The 19,468-nt window shown below is 33.0% G+C and overlaps 1 protein-coding gene across 1 annotated transcript in view; it reads right to left on the bottom strand.

Annotated features, from left to right (window-relative positions):
- Nucleotides 1-19,468, bottom strand: part of LOC306849360 (citron Rho-interacting kinase-like) — a gene marked incomplete at its 5' end in the record, with an annotated part of 60,005 nt that overhangs the window by 13,543 nt on the left and 26,994 nt on the right. Inside the window, 10 exons of the mRNA XM_079384318.1 lie at nt 497-695; nt 985-1,092; nt 2,056-2,208; nt 2,328-2,432; nt 3,593-3,728; nt 4,796-4,989; nt 8,964-9,161; nt 15,607-15,660; nt 17,387-17,584; nt 19,014-19,188. Coding sequence (XP_079240444.1) covers nt 497-695; nt 985-1,092; nt 2,056-2,208; nt 2,328-2,432; nt 3,593-3,728; nt 4,796-4,989; nt 8,964-9,161; nt 15,607-15,660; nt 17,387-17,584; nt 19,014-19,188 — 1,520 coding nt within the window. The remainder of the gene's footprint in view (nt 1-496; nt 696-984; nt 1,093-2,055; nt 2,209-2,327; nt 2,433-3,592; nt 3,729-4,795; nt 4,990-8,963; nt 9,162-15,606; nt 15,661-17,386; nt 17,585-19,013; nt 19,189-19,468) is intronic.

The following is a 19,468-nucleotide window of genomic DNA, read 5'->3' on the forward strand; positions in this document are numbered from 1 at the left end:
TAAGCATTTTAGAATGTCCCAAAACCATGCCTTGAACTAAGCACTGACTGCATTTCTTTATACTCGAGTCCAAGTTCAAAATAAAACTCTTATGACCCGCTCCATTATGAACATATGGAGCTGTTTGAACCACTGCAAGCTGTAAAGTAAACAGTCTGAACTCAACTGGTTTTGCGAGAGAACGTAAAGGTTTCTTGCAAAGGGAACGCAAAACATTTGAAAAATATTTTTACCTCCCACCACCATGTCCCTTAAAGAGCTAAATGTAAGTTTTTCAAGCAGAAGTTTCTCTTTCGCTTTTAATCTGTATTTCATTATATTTTATGCGTATCTCAGGCTCATCTTGAAAATAAAAAGTACTTTCTTCTGAGGAACATAAAAAGACAATTTCATGATTCAAGTTTCATGTTGCTTTTGTGTAATTGTTGACTAAATTTTAGTCTCTGTTCATTGTAAAACAAGCAACCAGTTTCCAAGCAGAGTATGATGGTCCCACCCTCTCTGAGCTCCAGGCGTGTTTTCTGCAGGGCTTCCTCCAGCTCCGAGCAGCGAGCGCGTTCCTTCTCCAGCGCAACCTTCAGGTCGCTGTACTGCAGGGGGACAGGGGCCACGGAGGGCGCAGCGGGGCCCTGCGTCTGTCCCTGTGCTGCCAGAAGTGCCAGAAGATCCTCTCGACGCCGGCCGCCAAACAGCCCCTGCACCCAAAACACAAGAGCAAGTGAATCGCCCAGGCTCACGCTCACAGACACACTAGGACTCTATCCTGCCATTCGATCCCTACATATCCAGTCAAATTAGGTGCCCCTTTCTACAACTCACTTATTCAGGGCTTCTGTATATATGAATACATATGAGATTTCTGACAGATGGCGCGGTTAGTATGCGGTTATTTGCGTGTGTAGCTTCAGGGACACCTAATGCTCAGCTCAGCAAGCAGTTAGTCAGATTAGTTAATGAAGTGAATTTACAGCGGATGACTCTGACCTTTTTCTTCTTAGAGGAGTGCTCTACCTTGGCCTGCAGGAAGTCTATGAGCTTGGTCTGCTGGGTGATGGTCCCCTCCATCTTGACCTTCTCATGAGAGTACGCCGCCTGCAAAGGGAGCCACACCGCTATTGGAACACACTTCCGTGTTTGGAATGGAACACTAGCATTCTTGCCATGCATACTATTTTTAAAGAGTATGTAGTATGCAACAATTTTAACCTGTATAATATATTATTTTGCATTATTTTGTGTGAAAGTGTCCTAACTTTTGACAGCTATATAAAATTAATATACATAATATTATTATTATTATTATTATTCAATATATATTTTGTCATTAATTTTCATGAACTAAAAACAAACCTTTTTACATTAAAAAAAACAATTACTTGAAATAAAATAAACATTAACTGAATTAAAACATCAAAGGGAGGTGCCAATGCAACATTCATTTAGTTTAAGTACTAAAATAACTAAAACTGAATGAAATAAAAATTAATAGAAGCTATTTAGAATTTGTTTTTTTTACAAAAACACTGAAATTAAAAAGACATGATTTTAAAAAAAACAGAATAATAAAAAAATCTAAATATTAATAAAAGCTATAATTGTGTATTGATACTAAAATAATCCTGATACAACGTAATGTATAGAGTGCAGCAAATAGTGTTATTTATTTTTACAAATAGCATGCTGCGGTGCTGTCACCTCACTATGTTGCCTGTTTAATTCTGTAAGTAGATGGTTATAATCTCAGAAATAAATTGATGGTTTTTTTAACCAATTGTGTGTAAAAGGATCTTTTGTAAATCCAATCAAATAATGAAAGAGGACAGAATTCACTTATTGTGTAATTCATCACTCTCAAAATTAAAGTTCAAGTAGAGCGCACTGCACTGTGGAACTATTAAGGTTGCAAACTGTATATTTTGGCAACTATAGTAGCTGATCTGGGGACAGATAATTGTGCATACTTTGCACAGCATGAGCATGCCTAGTATGAGTAGTATGGTTGACTGCAGTCTAAACACCCAAAGCTACTCCTCTGCAGTAAGCATGGGTCCAGGTGTATGTGTGCACCTGTATGTTTTCCATCTGGTACTCCAGGTCTGTCCGCTCGGTCTTCAGAAGGTCCGTCTGGTCCAGCGCGTCCTGAAGTCCTTGAGTCAGTCTGAAGATGTGGCTCTTCTGCATGTCCAGCTGCTGCTGCAGTTTTGCTTGCTGAGGGAAAAAGATACACTGGTTATGGTAAGAATGCATGATTACACGTTTCAGCTCAAATATATATATATTTTTTGGTACAGTAAGTGCATGTTTTGAGCGCTAGTAAAGTGAAGCACCTCGTCCATGAGCCTCTGTTTGAGCTCTCTCTCCGTCTCCAGCTTCTGCTGCAGGCTGCGTGCGTTCATCTCCAGCATGGTGTGTTTCTTCTCCAGATCGCTCAGCTGATGAAGATAGAGCATGATGGGAAATTAATGGGGGCCTGGGGCAAAAATGCCACCAAAATGAACAAAAATGCCCCACAAATTCTAAATAATAGGGCAAATAAAATGGGGCATAAACAACAAACTTCAGATACGATGTAAGATTAATTTGCCTTGTAAACAGCTTTGTTAGTGATTATAATTAGGGCTAGACTAACGTCATGGAACAACTTGTTTGTCTATGTAGAGAATACACCAGAATATGACATTCTTCAAACACAAAATTGTTTTTATAAATATTTCATTAATCTACATTAATATTAATTATTATATTAGCAATAATAATTCAGTTTTTTTATTTATAATTTACATACAACTTTAATCAGTTAGTTGTTATTGTTGTAATCAGATTAATTTAAGTAATTGGTTAAATTGAACCCTCTGGTGCTGCTCGTGTGGCGGAATGTGTTATATTTTAGTTTGATATATATATTTTTAAATATTTGATCATTTTTGGTGATTTTATACTACTAAATTATATTCATGGAATATGAAAATGAAATTTCCAACCTAAATGTAAATCTTGAATGCTTTGGAGCACAGACTTCAGTTTGGTCTCTTTTTAAATGAGACACTTGGCAGATTTTTGCTGAAGTGAAAAAAAAAAAGTTTTAAAAAAGTTACAGAAGTTTAAGATTATTAGGGAAAAAAAATACAAATATACCATTTTTAAATTTTATATGAATGCATATTTTTAAAGCCATAAATCTAAACAAGCTTTGTTCAAAATGTGAGGTTGATAACTCAAAAAATGACCTTAGAATTTGGGCACCATACCAGGACTTTTTCAGGACTACTTAACCATTTCAAATCATGTCCGTGTTATTGTGTGTGTGTGTGTGTGTGTGTGTGTGTATGTTCACAACCATTTTGTACCATTCCATACCAAAAATTCTAATGAAAAAATCCAAAATGACCAAACAGCACCAGAGGGTTGACAACACAGATACAATTAATAAGGTAATATAAACATTTCCCTTATAAAGGAACAAATGCCCCTGGAAATCAATTCAAGAGGGTAAATATTGCCCCTTAATGGAAAAGTTCATTTCTGACCCTGATACAGAATAAGTATTCCTGTTGTCATTAAGCAGATGTTTTGATGTTACTGCCACACTTACAGTATCAGAAAGACCTTCAGCTTTGAGTTTCTGGTCTTTCAGGGCCTGTTGCAGGACCAGGATTTCAGCTTTGTGCTCTTTGACCGCCAGTTCAACGGCCTGACGAGACTCAGAATTGCGCTGCTCTGCACGGAGTCTGGAGACAGAGAGAGAGAGAGAGAGTTATAGAAGTGTTGGACACAGTCTGTCTCTTACTCAGTGTTTCTATCGCTACTTAACGTTCATTATGTAACTCTTATATAACTATGGACACTTCTGGCCCTGTGGATATTAAAAAATAAACAGTTTTAACAAACTTTTAACACTTTCTAGTTTATTTTGTACACTGATAATGCCAGCAGTTATATATAAACATCACAGCAGAATTATTTTTTGGAGGCTATATACAAATCTAGAATTGTATGCATTTAATTTAATAATGTATATTGATTTGCATTAAATATATGCATTCGTTCATTTATATTTGCATTAATGTCAACATTTTTATCATGCCTTCATTTATATCTATTTTAATTTATTAATTATTTAACAATATAAAATATTTAATATGTTATATAATAATAATTATTATTATTATATCTAAGTTTTGCAGTCAAGTCCTTTGACATCATCATAAATCCACTAAATGATTTTGTGAATGTATCTATTTATTTAATTTATTTATTTAGATTATCCAAATGATGTATCATGTCAATATGCAAGGGAAACATTTTTCTGGAGCAAGGCTATATACATAGCTAGCATTTTTTTTATATCCTAAACATATGTACTGAAATAATGTGGTTATGAACATTAAATATATGCATTTATTTATTCATCTTTTTTTAAATACAATTCTCAAATGATATACATTTAAATGTTTTATAGTACGTTTTAAATGTTTTACAGTTGTCATTGTATAAAGCTATGTTGGAGTGCTTTGTTTACTATTGTATCTTGCTTTACAGCAAAATTGAATTTTGTTTGCATCATTGAATCACTATTTTCTTGTTTATCACTGTAAAGCTGCTTTGAAACAGTCTGTATAATATAAATCACTATAAAAACAAAGGTGACTTGACAGACTTTTTCATCATCATAAACCCACTAAACTCACGGCTCATTATGTAGGAGTCTGTGTCATGCACTAACTGCTAGACCACGGCTCTGACACCGTCCAGTTGTCATGCAGCTCTCACAGCGCAGACGTGTGTGTTTCTGTACCTGTTCTGCTTCTCGTTGTCCAGTTGTCTCTGTATGTCTCTGGTTCGGCGCTCCGCCTGGTTCTTCTCCTCTTCCAGGGCAGATCTCCAGTTCTCCCACTGTCTCTCCTTCTCCAACAGCTCATCGTTTAGCGTCTCCAGCTCCAGCACCTGCTCCTCCAGCATCGTACATGTGGTCTTCAGCGTCTCGATGTTCTACACACACAAGCAAATGGATCATTTCTAGGCTATCACACCATCACATTTTCGTAGCATATAAATACACTCATAATAATATTACTCAAACAACAATCATTACATTTTTTCCTGACTTTTCCAGTTATTCATACTATATTTCATTATTGTTTTGTTGTTTTAGAGAGAATGCATTCATAAATAACACTGTCTCGCAGATCAAATGTTTAGAGATTAGCAGATGAGTATAACATTTTACTAGTTAATACTTTTATTTTAATACATTTTAAAGAAATTTAACTTTATTTTAATACATTTTACTTGGATTTTATATTTACTTTATTTTTTATTTAATTGCATTAATTTTTATAAGAGAAGTTTCCTTTTTTAGGATTTTATTATTTAACTTAAATTTTAAATAAACCTTAATTAATTATAATTTAAAGTTAAATATATTTTATTTACATTTATTTTCATTACAGATGTTTCCATTTTATAGAAAAGATTTTATTAATTTTGCAAGACTTTCCAAGCCCTGAAATTTATAAGCTAAATAAGTTGTATTTTAATTAATTGTAAATAACCGTAATTTTGTTTAATTTCAGTTACAATTTTAAGTTACATTTTATTTACCTTTATTTTCATTATAGAAATGTCTATTTTATTTGAAAGATTTTAATGTCCAAGATTTTACCAGGTCTGGAAATTTAGATAAACATAAGTTTTTATAAATTAAATACATTTCATTTGAATATTTTATTCAAATAAAATTTCATTTGATTTAAAATTAAATTTTAAATAATTTAAAATTAAATCAGTGTAATCTTATTTTATTCACATTTACTGTCAAGTTTCTATGGTTTTTAAAGTTATAAATAATTTGTAAATAAATAAGTTTTATACATTTTTATTTATTCAGTTCTTATATAATTTAAAATAATTTTTAAAGACTTTTCCAGGCCTGGAAATCACAATTTAAAAATGGCCAGATATTTCCATATTTCTATGACAGCAGGAACCTTGATAAAAAGAAACAGATCAGTGATAACTTATTCAATGCATCTGCTGCAAACCAGCAGACGGCAGCTAAGGAACTGCAGGATGTAACGCTGAAATTATGCTGATAGATGTGGAAAGGAAGCTGCAGATTTTTTTCTTTTTGACTTTCATTAGCAGGTCCGGATTTCAGAGTCGCTGCCAATCGGAATTGATCCTCAGAGAGCCGGCGGGGGGATCGAGGGTGTCTTGAATCAGGCAGATGTGCTCGGAAGTGCATCTCAGCGGCAGGATTGGATATTACCAGGTTTCAGAAAGACAGAAGGAGAGAGAGAGAGTCTCTAAATATAGCCGGCGTGCTTTTGCCCCTGTGAAGTCCAACGCTGGCAGGACAGAGGGGAGAATATGACACATCTCTGCCTCCTACCAGCGTCTATGATTACCATCCGCTACTGTTATACAACAGCAAGGACTGCACACCTACACACGCGTCCCACGCGCATACATCACCTCACATACTCACACACACACACACGCAGCTCGCTGCGGCATCATCGCACAAAACAATGGAACCTACAAGCATCATTTTCCAGCTTATTAAACAGCTTTGTTTTGGCACTGAGGAGGACAGCTGTGATTTGCTGTTCATGTGTTGTCATCACTTTTCAAACCGTAAAACAGAGAAATTAAGAAAACATACTACGCTGTATCATATAAATGTCTTCCACAGGAGAAATAGCTTTTACAGAAACTAAACTGCAAATATGATGCATTACAAACTTCCATAAATTTTTAGTCAGCAGATCGAGGAATCAATAATTATATGATCACCATATATATGACAGGCCAACAATTTGGATTTGGTAATATTTGTTAATGTTTTCGAAAGACGTCTCTTAAATACTTTATACTCTTTATACTCACTAAGGCTTATTTGGTCAGAAATACAGTAAAAACAGTAAAATATTATTACAATTTAATGAAGTGTTTTCTATTGTAATATATTGTAAAATGTAATTTATTTCTGTGATGCAAAGCTGAATTTTCAGCATCATTACTCCAGTCTTCAGGGTCACATGATCTTCAGAAATCATAATAATATGCTGATTATGCTTAAGAAACATTTATGATAAGTAGCATTATAAACATCTTTATTGTCCCTTTCTGATTTAATTTGAATACATTTTATTGAATTATATGTAATGATGTTAATTACATTTAGTTTTTTTTTTTTTTTTTAAATACTTAATTTCCAAGAATTTTTCCAGGCCCAATAAATTACCATTTTAAATTGTGATTTTCTATAACACTATTAATGTTATAACTTTATATAAATTAACTGAGAAATAACAGCAATCATTTAATATTGCATGATTTTTCCAGTTTTCATAATGAATGGACAATTTTCTTATCATAATTTTGTATTTTATAGAGAATACAATAACAAAGAACAATGTTTATAAAGTAGAAAAGTAGATAAGCATAACTTTTTATAATTTGAAATCATTTTAATTTACATTTTCAACTATTTAAATAGAATTATTTAAATAGAAATATTGTATCCCCCGGTTTCACAAACAAGGTTTAGGTATAATCTCAGACTAAAATGCAAGTCTGAGCTGTTTCAACTGAAAGAAAGTTGCACTGACTGATGTTAAAATATATCAGTGCATTTGTTTTGTCTCAAGATGCTCACCAGTAATGTTTTTTTTCTAAGGCTTGTTTATAAAAACTAATTGAACTATTAGCTAATCCTGGTTTAACCTAAGCCCTGTCTGTGAAAACAGCCCTATAAATGTATTTACTGTCAACTCGATTTAACTAAATTAACTTTATTTTTAGTTTTATATTTCACCTTTCTTTACATCAAATTTGGTTTTATTAATATTTGATTAATCTCAAAGACTTTTCCAGGCCTTTGAATTACTATTTTAAAATGATCAGATATTGCTGGGTTTCTGTGACACTTAATACACCGATTTCACAGACAAGGCATAAACCAAGTCCCAGACTAAAATGTAAAAGTCTGAGCTGTTTCAACTGAAAGAAACTTGCACTGATTGATCTTAAAATGTCAGTGGCTTTGTTTTGTCTCAAGTTGCACACCAGTAATGTTTCTTTTTTTTCTAAGACATGCTTATAAAAATGCCCTAATTGAACTATGGTTTAATCCTGGCTTAGTCTAAACCCTGTCTGTGAAACCAGGCCATAATTTTTATATATTTTTTGTGGAAACTGTATACATTTTTGTCATGTTATGACTTCTAATAGCAATCATTTAACTAGCCAAGATGTTTCCAGTTTTCATAATAACTATGATTTTTGTTTCTATCATAATTTTGTAGTTTTATAGAGAATACATTCACAAAAAACAATGTTTAGCAGAAAAAATATTTAGAGATTGGCAGACGAGTATAACATTTTATAAGCTAAATTGTATTTAAACATTTTAAATACATTTAAAAGATATTATAATCTTTTGTAACATTATAAATATCTTTGCTGTTACTTTTGATCAATTTAATGCATCTTTGCTGAATATCTTTGCTCTTTTCTTTATTTAAAAAATCTTACTGACCTCAAACTGTTGAACAAAGTTTATATGTCATTATTATTCCTAAACTATTATTTACAGTACATTACCATTGCTAAACACCAGAAGAACTAAAATAAAGCAAAAAAATACAATTCTGAATGCTTCACTTTTGAGGTTTAATTTCAGTAAATGATCATTTTGGAATGGAAAAGAATGTTTTAAACTCTTAAATTCACAGTATGCTTTACAGAACAACTTTTAACCCCCTAATGTGTTAAATTCTTACATTCCGCTCATTTTCGAGATGCTAATGACAGCTAAACATCCTCTCAGAGTGAGCGGCATCTGTTTAAGCGGTGCTCATCACCTGCAGTGGGCTCTTAAAATCAGCCCACATCTCTCTCCCGCTGCGACTCACACACACCTGCCGACGGGAGTGTGTGTGTGTGTGTGTGGACTCTACCTGTTTCTGGTTGTTGAGGTGCATCTCTCGGTCGGCCACCTCCCGGCGCAGGCGCTCCACGTCCTGCTTGAGCTGCAGTCTCTCCTCGTTCTCGTCCGTGGCCTCGTCCAGCTGTTTGGACAGGTAGAAGTTCTGTCGGTTCAGCTCAGAGTTCTCCTGAGTCAATTGCGTCAGCTGCTCCTCCAGGTCCGTGATCACCTGAGACAGGCGCAAAAACATAATGTAAGAGTAGTTCAAAAAAAGTCAAACTACAATATTTGGATGAGAGAAAGTATTTGAACATTGAGAAAATTACATTTTAAATAAAAATGTAACCACATATGTAACATTTTTAAATATATACGTGCATTTTCCAGGACCAATAGAAACAAAAGCATGTCAAAATAAATGTATAACTCATAAAAAAAGATTTATTCAAAATTTACTATAAAATTACGGTTACTTGAAAAAAAAAAAAAAAACAAATGTTATTTTTTTGTAAATGTATTCTCTATAAAACTACAAAATGATGATGACAACATTCATCCAGTCAAACTTGAAAAATAATAGATTGCTGTTATAAGTTATAACATTATATCAAAGAAACCCAGAAATATTTGGTCATTTTAAAATATATTTTTATTTAAATTTATTTTCATTAAATTTAGTTTTTAATGTAAATAAAAATAAATAGATGTATTAAATTCATCAAAAGTGACAGTACAGACATTTGTAGATTTCTATTTCAAATAACACCTGTGCATAAATGTATTTAAATCAAATTTTACTTAAAGTTATACTTGTCTAAAAATGTTATCTGCTAAACATTGTTCTTTGTGAATCTCTATAAAACTACAAAATTATAACAGAAAAAAAAATGTCCAGTCATTATGAAACTGGAAAAATAATAGAAAATTAAATGATTGCTGATATAGGTTATAACATACAGGTAAGTGTCACAGAAATGTGTTTAAATAGTTATATGCAGGCCTATTAAATATTTAAAAGATCATGACTACATTTGATCAAAAAAGTACAAATAGATGTAAATAAATCAAATTTAGATGAATCAATTCTGCAAAGAGGTATCAAATTCCTCAAAAGTGAGAGTAAATACATGCATAATGTTACAAAAGATCAAGATGTTTCTTGAGCAGCAAATCATATTAAATATTAGCATACAAGTATATTAGAATGATTTCTGAAGGATCATGTGACACTGAAGACTGGAGTAATGATGCTGAAAATACAGCTGCAGATCACAGAAATAAATTACATTTTACAATATATTACAATAGAAATCAGCTATTTGAAATAGTAATATTTTACAATATTACTTTTTGATTAAATAAGTGCAGATTCATGCAGAGCATTTCTTTTAAAAAAAACACACCAAACCCCTCAGATTTACTTACTGTGATATTATAACATCACAAACGGGCAGTTTAAAGCCAGAATAAGCTGAAGGTTCAATAATCGTGCTAAAAACCACTGAACCACGTCTCAAACCTGCATGAATTTACTGTTTTCCCACTAAAGAACAGTCCTGATGCCATTCTCCATTTTTCTTCCTAACATTTTCCTGTCGCTCTAGACGAGTCCTGTCCTTAAAAACTCCTGCCGTGCAACAGGCGTGCATTTCATCCTGTCGAGTGCCAGAAATGTTCTTATAGCCTTTAACATCACTCAAAGCAAGACGCACAGCTACATCAGTCAAACGTTTTTCAGCAGCAAGATTTGTTATGTTTTTTTTTTTAAAGAATTCTCTTCTGCTCACCAAGCCTGCATTTATTTGATCAAAAATGCATTAAATAAAGTAATACTGTGAATTATTACTACAATTTAAAATAACTTTTTTCTATGTAAATATGTTACAATGTAATTTATTTCTGTGGTCAAAGCTGTATTTTCAGCATCATTACTCCAGTCTTCAGTGTCACACGATCCTTCAGAAATCATTCTAATATACTGATTTACTGCTCGAGAAACTTTTTAAAAATTATTATTATTATCAATATTTAAACCAGTTGATTACATTTTTTTTCAGGATCCTTTGATGAATAGAAAGATCCAAAGACCAACATTTATCTGAAATGAAAAGCTTTTGTAACATTGTACACTATATTATTCAAAAGCTTGGATCGGTATGATTTTATATTTTATTTTTCGGAAATAAATTATTGAAATTAATACTTTTATTTAGCAAGGATGCTTTAAATTGATCAAAAGTGATGATAAAGACATTTATAATGTCACAAAAGATTTCTATTTCAGATAAATGCTGTTCTTCTGAACTTTCTATTCATCAAAGGAACCTGAAAAATTCTACTCAGCTGTTATAAATATTTTTTGAGCAGCAAATTAGAATATTAGAATGATTTCTGAAGGATCGTGTGACTGGAGTAATCACAGGAATAAATTACCATTTAAAATATATTTAAATAGACAACAGTTATTTTAATTTTTTACTGTTTTTACTTTGCTTTGTAAATGCAGGCTTGGTGAGCAGAAGAGACTTCTTTAAAAAACATAAAAAATCTTACTGTTCAAAAACTTTTTGGTAGTGTACTCTGAACTTCTTTGACTAAAACCCGTTTTAGAAGCATTTTCTCGTTTCTTCACACATTTCCAAAGCCTCCATCTGACAAGCAGAAGAGAAGCAGGTTTGCATGAAATTGCAGCGCTGGTCAAGAGTGTTGGCGTGCAGCAGTGCCAAGCACTCCTCTGGTGCGGAGGAGGTTTCTGCGCTCATTATTACTGTCATTACTGTTAAAGACACAGCGCCACGCTCACACGCACTGACCCACTTTAACTTCTGACCAAAAAAAACAACACTTTTTGACCCCGCTCTAGTTTATTTGCCCTGTGATTAGCTTTTTAACATCTTTCACCGATTAAATTCAAAAAATGCATCTGTTTGCTGCCTTCAGAATTGCTGTTTACACAATGCTGTGTGGTTGCTAGGGTGTTATGCAAGGCTGCTAGGTATTTTTTTTATTGTTCAGGTAGAAATCTGATAGCTTAGAAAGGTAGTAGTGGAAGATGAGGGAAGATGCCATTGTGCACTTTAAAATTGTAATGTATTTAGATGTAAGTTAAGCATATGCAGCATGATGATGATGCATTCATTATTATATTTTATAAAAATTTTAAGTGTGATTAATGTAAACTAATAATTCAACTATTCTATTTTTTTGACAAATAGGTAAGATGGCCTCTAATAATTTTACATTTTAATAGTTTAACTTTCACAAAATGTATAAATGATTTTTATATTACATCATTTTTTATATTAGTATAAAATTATATATTCATATTTTTTTACATTTTCATAAATGTAAAATACTAAATCAACCATTCCATTTAAATTTAAAGCTGCAGTCCGTAACTTTTTTGGGTAAAAAATGCTCCGAAATCAATATTTGAGCAAGTACATAACCAGCCAGTGTTCAAAACTATCGCTTTACTTTAGCCCGATAGCTTATAATAATGTTTTCTAATTTGAGTGGTACGGGTAGGTTTTTGTGGGAAATTCGAGCAAGGCACTGCGTCATTACGTCACGTCTGTAAACATAAAGAAGTTGTCCCGGCTAGTAGGTTATCACATGTGAGGATCCTGTAGGTGACGGCTCATTTATAGCCTTTTCTCACAGCAGCTGGAATAATTAAATGTATCATTTTGATGGTGGATTGTAATCCAGAAACGATTGTGTGTTTATGAAACACATGTGAATGAAATTAAATTATATTCCAGTTTCAAATGTGCTTCTGATTACAGATAGCCTGGGATTACACAAGATTTGTATTTTAAAGACAACCAGTTCGAAGGAAGCATAGTTTGCTTTTGGGGTTAAAAGAATTTCTTAATATGAATAAAGATAATTCCGCACCTGGCTGCAATACCAGGTTTTCAACAGAGATGGCAGCAAAGAGGCAAAACTTACGGACTGCAGCTTTAAATTGACCATTTTTAAATGTAAAATTATTCAAAGAAGCCCCTTTACCTCACTAACTTTCATTGCATGCATTACTTATAATATTATTCTTATATTTTAAAATGATAAGTGCCATTAAAGTAAAATATTGTTTTAAAAATACTGTTTTATTTATTCATTTATTTTTACATTTGTTTGAATAATTGAATAACCAATATCAGATAAAGCAGAATCCCAGTAAAAGAGATTAATCTGAAAGGTAAATTATTATATGTCTTCTGTAAAGGAATATTAATATATACATGTTTAATTTCTCATATTTAAGTAAAAACATTCCATAACAGCAACACTGTAATTTCAAATTGTTATCATATAAGGATGTCTAAAATTAAAAACCCAATAAATTACAGTAAGTATTAAATAAAAAATAAAAAAAAAACATAAGATGCCACTTGGGACCTTCTGGGTCGAATTTGAACTTTTCATTAAAAATCAAAACAATATTTTGCACTCCATAAAACATTAATGTGCCTACATTAGTAAACAGACTAATGAATATAATTATTGTATATACTTTCTATATACATATTTTCTATTTTCTAGAAAAATATTAACCTCAAAACTGATGACTAAATCTCACAAATTCTGATATTCAGATGAAATTACAAAAACATTAAGAACATATCTATTCATTAAATAAGATTTATGCCATCTATGATCAAGAGAAACTAAAAAAAATCATCTCAGCAACCACAGCACAACACCTTAGCTTTTAGAGTCACACAGGCATTTAATATGCATGTAATTAGTCAAATAAAAGTGCAAAGGAATACAATGTAATTTTATACCCTTACTATACATAATACAGCTCAAAAATTGAGAAGATCGAAGCGTGTTTGTTGGAAAGAAGCTGTCACCAGGGGTTGGGATTATAAGAGTTTACGAAAGACTCTCCTGCTGTCTGTCTGTAGTCCCACCATCAGCAAAACTCACCGAGACTGACAGCAAGGCTTCAGACTCTTTAAAGCTGGGAATAACTATTACTAGCACTCACACAGGCCCTTAACCGTAAGTGTGAGCAATAGTAATAGCTATGCTTGATTTGCCATACAGACAAAAAAAGTCCATATGTTTTCATTTTAATAAGACAATGAAATTCTCATTTCCAAGTTTATACGTTCATCTGAGCTCCAGTTATGATTGCAAAGGAGTATGATGAAGGAAAAATGTAATATAACTCCTCGGGCGTCTAAAAACAGCGCTGGGGCCGGGTGAGAATATTGCATCGGTGGAGACGCTCAAACAGCTTGAGTGTGGGTGGACAGTGAAAGTAGGGCAGAGATGCTCTGTGCTTGATAATAATGAAACGCACTCCAGGGGCAACGCAAACAAAAGCACTTCAAAATGCAAGCGTTCCCCAAATCAATGACTGCTGGAGGAACAACTTTCAGGATGCTTGAAAACAGATGCATTTGAAAATAAAATGGTGGACAGCATTACTTTCCACTAACAAAAATGTTTGTTTGTGTGTGTGTTATATATATATATATATATATATATATATATATATATATATATATATATATATATATATGTATGTGTGTGTGTGTATACTGTATTTTTATAAATATATATATTCCTAAGTGTCTTATGCTCAAAAGTCAACAGTAATATTGTGAAATATTATAGCAATTGAAATAACTATTTTCTGTGATCCAAGCTGAATTTTCAGCAACATTACCCCAGTCTTCTGTGTCACATGATCCTTCAGAAATTATTCTCTTTTTTGGGGGGGGTATTTTTCACATGGGATATTTAAGTTGTTTTAGATAAGTGACAAATACAAAAAATATATAAAATATAAATATATATTTTTCAATATCTTGGTAAATGGGTTGCATGACATGATTTATTAAACTGCAACAGCAGTGTGACATGCTATTCTTCATCTAAACTTATTTAAAATAACGCTTTACTAATTCTTTTATAAAAGTCAGAGTACGTGCCATTTTTATGAGCTCCTTTTATTTAAGAGATTATTTGTCACCCTGCTGGGCTATTATTGATAAAAGCTTGATTAAAATGATACAGACCCAGTCACTGATTCAAAAGACACACTTTACCCTTTACACTTCAAGACATTAATACTTATATTCAGCAAGGATGCATTAAATTGAATCAAAAGTGACAGTAAATGTTACAAAATATTTATATTTCACATAAATGCTGTTCTTTTTAACTTTCTATTCATTAAAGAATCCTAAAAAATGGTTTTGATAATAATAATAAATGTTTTTGAGCATTCTAAGATTAGTATGATTTCTAAAGGATCGTGTGAGACTGAAGTAATGACTTTGCATCACAGGAATAAATGACATTTTAATGTATTTTCAAATAAAATATCCTTATTTTAAATTGTAAAACATTTAGCATTATTACTGTACTCTTGATCAAATGCAGCCTTGGTAAGCATAAAACAACTGTTTTCAATAATATTTCAAAAATCTTACCACCCCTAAACTTTTAAACGTTAGTGTACATTCATATACATTTTAAACTAAAATTGTGATGTTGAAAAAAAAAAAAAAAAAAAGTTTTATTTATGGTTTTAATTCTGACTCTGATGCTGCTTATGGAAACTGCACCATCCACACTTTCTATCTGTACAGGTAGGACTGGTGTGGGTCACAAGCGATGAGTCAAAAACAGAGAAAAGCTCATTTGCATACCGCACAGCTGTCTCGCAGGGCATCAAACTTGCGTTGGATTTCATCCCGATGGGCCTTTAAAAAAAAGAAACGAAATGAGAGTGAAAATTGCCATGTTTGCAAGAAGTGCTCACTCTGCCCGAGTGCTGCAGTGAAGTGCATTTGAGCAGATAGCAGCGGCGCTGTGAAATGAACTGGAGTGTCATGCATGAGAGCGGCAGGGTGCGAGGATGAAACCGTGTCATAGATGTATTGAAACGGAGCGCCGCTGCCCTGGCGTACCGCAGAAGAGCGTGGGAAGATGTTTACAGCACTGTGAAGAAGAGCAACACAATGGTCCACCGAGAGATTCACCACATGATTACTCATTACGACTGAAACATATAAAGGAGATGCATGGAGTCTGTGATATGGTGGTATGAAATGATAAGGATTATATCGATTGCCGATCCTTCACAAGCTACTTTGAAACTTTAGCTTGCCGAGATACAAACTTCTTAGTTAAACTACAGTCGAGCGGCCTTTTCCTTAAGTCACTTACAAAAAAACACTGCATTATATTTGATATGGAAATTTCAAAGGTCTCTAAATGATCAAAACTTTGCTGAAAAACCTGTCGAACTCGACCTCCTTTTTTTATCAAGTAAAACTTTATCAAGTAAATGCATTTTAGTCTAATTGTACAAACGTCCACCTTCTGCTCGTGCTTCACGTGTCTTTTTTGCAGTGAAACTGTTATTGAGTTTGATAAAGTAAACAAAAGAATGACTTTGATATTGTTAGTAATATTTCAAGATGAACACTTATTGGATTGAAGAAACTTAGTTTCACTTTGTAATCCAGACATCATCATCCAAAAATCAGGTTCAAATGTATCAAATATGATCACCAGGCTTTTAAGGAACGATTATTTGTTCATCACTCAAACACTACTGAATTGATCGTCAAACTAAGCATTTAAATATCATCTTACTAAGTATATATTATGGATATAATATTATACTATATCATATAATACTACAATATTGTATATATAGAGTGAGGACTGATATTTATATAATTTTATGTAAGTATTGTTATAAAGATCTCATTGATTTACATTACAAGTTAACAGTATTTCATCACTTTTGTACATAAAAAAAATAGCAGCATCTGCACCAAATTGTATATTTTTGCTCAATTTGGGCCTCTGGATAAAACTGGGATGTTATTTTCCTCCTTAAGTATATTTTGTTCATCCATATTCTCACTATATTATACAAGCCATAAAAGCCTGATAGATTGAATTTGATACTCAACAATAAAAAAGACACATGCAAACTTTCTTCGAATTTAGGTTAAATAAACTGTTTCATCTTCCAATACAGTATGTATACAACTAAATCACATATATTTATTACTGTACTCTGCCTACTATTTTAGAAAAAGTGCTGTGTGAAACAGTATGGCTCTAAAAGGCATTGGACACACTTTAGTTTGGGGACCATTCTCACTATTAACTATGACTTTTTCCTAAATAAACTCCTAATTTGCTGCTTATTAATAGTTAGTAAGGTAGTTGTTAAGTTTAGATATTTGGTAGGATTAAGGGCTCTAAAATATGATTATGCAGAATAAGGCATTAATTTGTGGTTTAAAAGTATTAATAAACAGCCAAAATGATAGTAATATGCATGCTAATGGTTAATAGTGAGAATTGGTTTCCAAACTAAACTGTTACCTTCTAAATGATGGGGGAAAGGAAAGAGGAAATCTGGATCATGGTCACTTCAGGTTCATTCATCACAATGTAATCTCTCACCCGGAGGACGGTGATCTCCTCCTCAGCCTCCGCGGTCGTCTCCTCCAGCTCGGTCTTGGCCTGCTGTAGCTGGCTCTCCAGCGCGTGCCGGGCCGCCTGCAGGCTGCTGATCTGAGCTTCCCTCTCCTGCAGGGACAGCGTGAGCTCCGACACCTGCCTCTTGATCTCCAGCTTCTGCTCCTCGTGCTCCAGACCCATCTGTGGAGGAACACACAGCAGGACCGTAGTTACTGGGTGATCAACACCACTCCAGTGCATCAATTAACGTCTTGTGAAGCCAAAAGCTGTGTGTTTGTAAGAAACGAATCCATCATCAAGACGTTAATAACTTTAAACTGTTGCTTCCTGCTACAATACAAGCACTGTATCCATAAAATTGATTTCTCCAGTGAAAGCTGAATTCTGCACAGACCAAGCACCGTTTACAAGACAAAACTGTCCAAAACAGACTTATTCTAAACTAATTTTGGGTGGATTTTGATTTAGACAACAGGAGACTTTTTCAGTGTTATTATGGATTATGGTGTTTTGGCCAGAAGTGACTGTTTTAAGTTAAAATGCCTTAATGATTTGTTTCTTACAAACATGCAGCTTTTGGCTTCAAAAGACATTAATTGATGGACTGGAGTGGTGTGGATTATTGTGATGTTTTTATCATCTGTTTGGACTCTCATTCTGACGGCACCCATTCACTGCAGAGGATCCATTGGTGAGTATGTGACGTAATGCTCAATTTCTCCAAAACTGTTCCAATGAAGAAACAAACTCATCTACATCTTGGATGGCCTAAAGGTGAGTAAATTGTCAGCAAATTTTCATTTTTGGGTGAACTTTTCTTTTAGGCACAAATTTTCCTAAAATTGTCATTATTGTAATATCCTGAATATTTTACTTTTTTAATAAGTCCTATTATCTTTGATTACACTCATTACTGAAAATACTTTATTGCATCACAGTAAAACAATTGTTACCATATTACAATGATTATTTTTTACTTAAATCAACAAATAATTTTTTTTACAGTGATGAGAAATTGAAAATGCCATGATGCAAGAAAAAAAAGTAACAAAGTACATACATACACATATATATACATATATATATATATATATATATATATATATATATATATATAGTTTACTAATAGTTTTAGACTTCATTGTTTTTGTGCAAAATCTAATTTATTTATTTCTGTTGATTTTGGGGTGAAACATGATTCAGACTCTCCAAGTCAATAGTATCTGTATAGCATTTTACAAAATACAAACTGTTTCAGAGCAGCTTTACAGAAATCCATGATGTTAATGTTTGTAAAATATAATATATTCATGCTTTATTTAGCAGACTAGAGCTCATAATAATCATATTATTCACACATTATTCTCATATTAATTAAGAGACCACATGGAATTTTTGTCACCCTGCTGGGCTATTTAAATGAACTGAAAAAGGCATGATTCAAATTATTTAAAACAAGAAATGTTCAAAAGTTTGGGGTCAGTTCAATTTTCATTGTTATCTGAAATAAATGAGTTCTTTTATTCAGAAAGAAAGCATTGAATTGATCAAAAGTGACATTTTTAATGTTAAAAAAACCAAAGTCATGATGGCTTTGGTCGTCACTCACCTCTCGCAGTCTGGCTTCCAGTTCCAGCACTCTGCTCTTGTTAGTCTGCTCTTGTTGTGTCAGTTTCTCTAGATGTTCCTCCAGCTTTGCATTCTGTGCCTCCAGTTTTCCTGCCTGAGACTCCAGATAAAACTTCTGCTGCCTGAGTTCAGAGATCATCTCCTCTTGGGCTTTCCTACAGATTACAAAAAAGATTTGAAGATTTTTTGGGAGAAAATTATAAAGCTAGCCAATCAGTCAAAAACCTGTTTCTAAAACCTTGTAGAGTTAACCATGCTGGTTAAGCTAGTCAAGTGGGAACATCCTCAGAACAGCAGCATCTAAACCACAACGTATACTGGTGACAAACTCTACTGTTCTTTTTCAGCAGGGATAATATGAAGCTGTTAGGAAGCCTAAGTATAATGCAAATATACCTGGTCATCGTTCATTAACTTTGTGCTTAACCCTGAAAA

The sequence above is a fragment of the Barbus barbus genome (assembly GCF_936440315.1).
Source record: "Barbus barbus genome assembly, chromosome: 29".
Classification (NCBI taxonomy): Eukaryota; Metazoa; Chordata; class Actinopteri; order Cypriniformes; family Cyprinidae; genus Barbus; species Barbus barbus.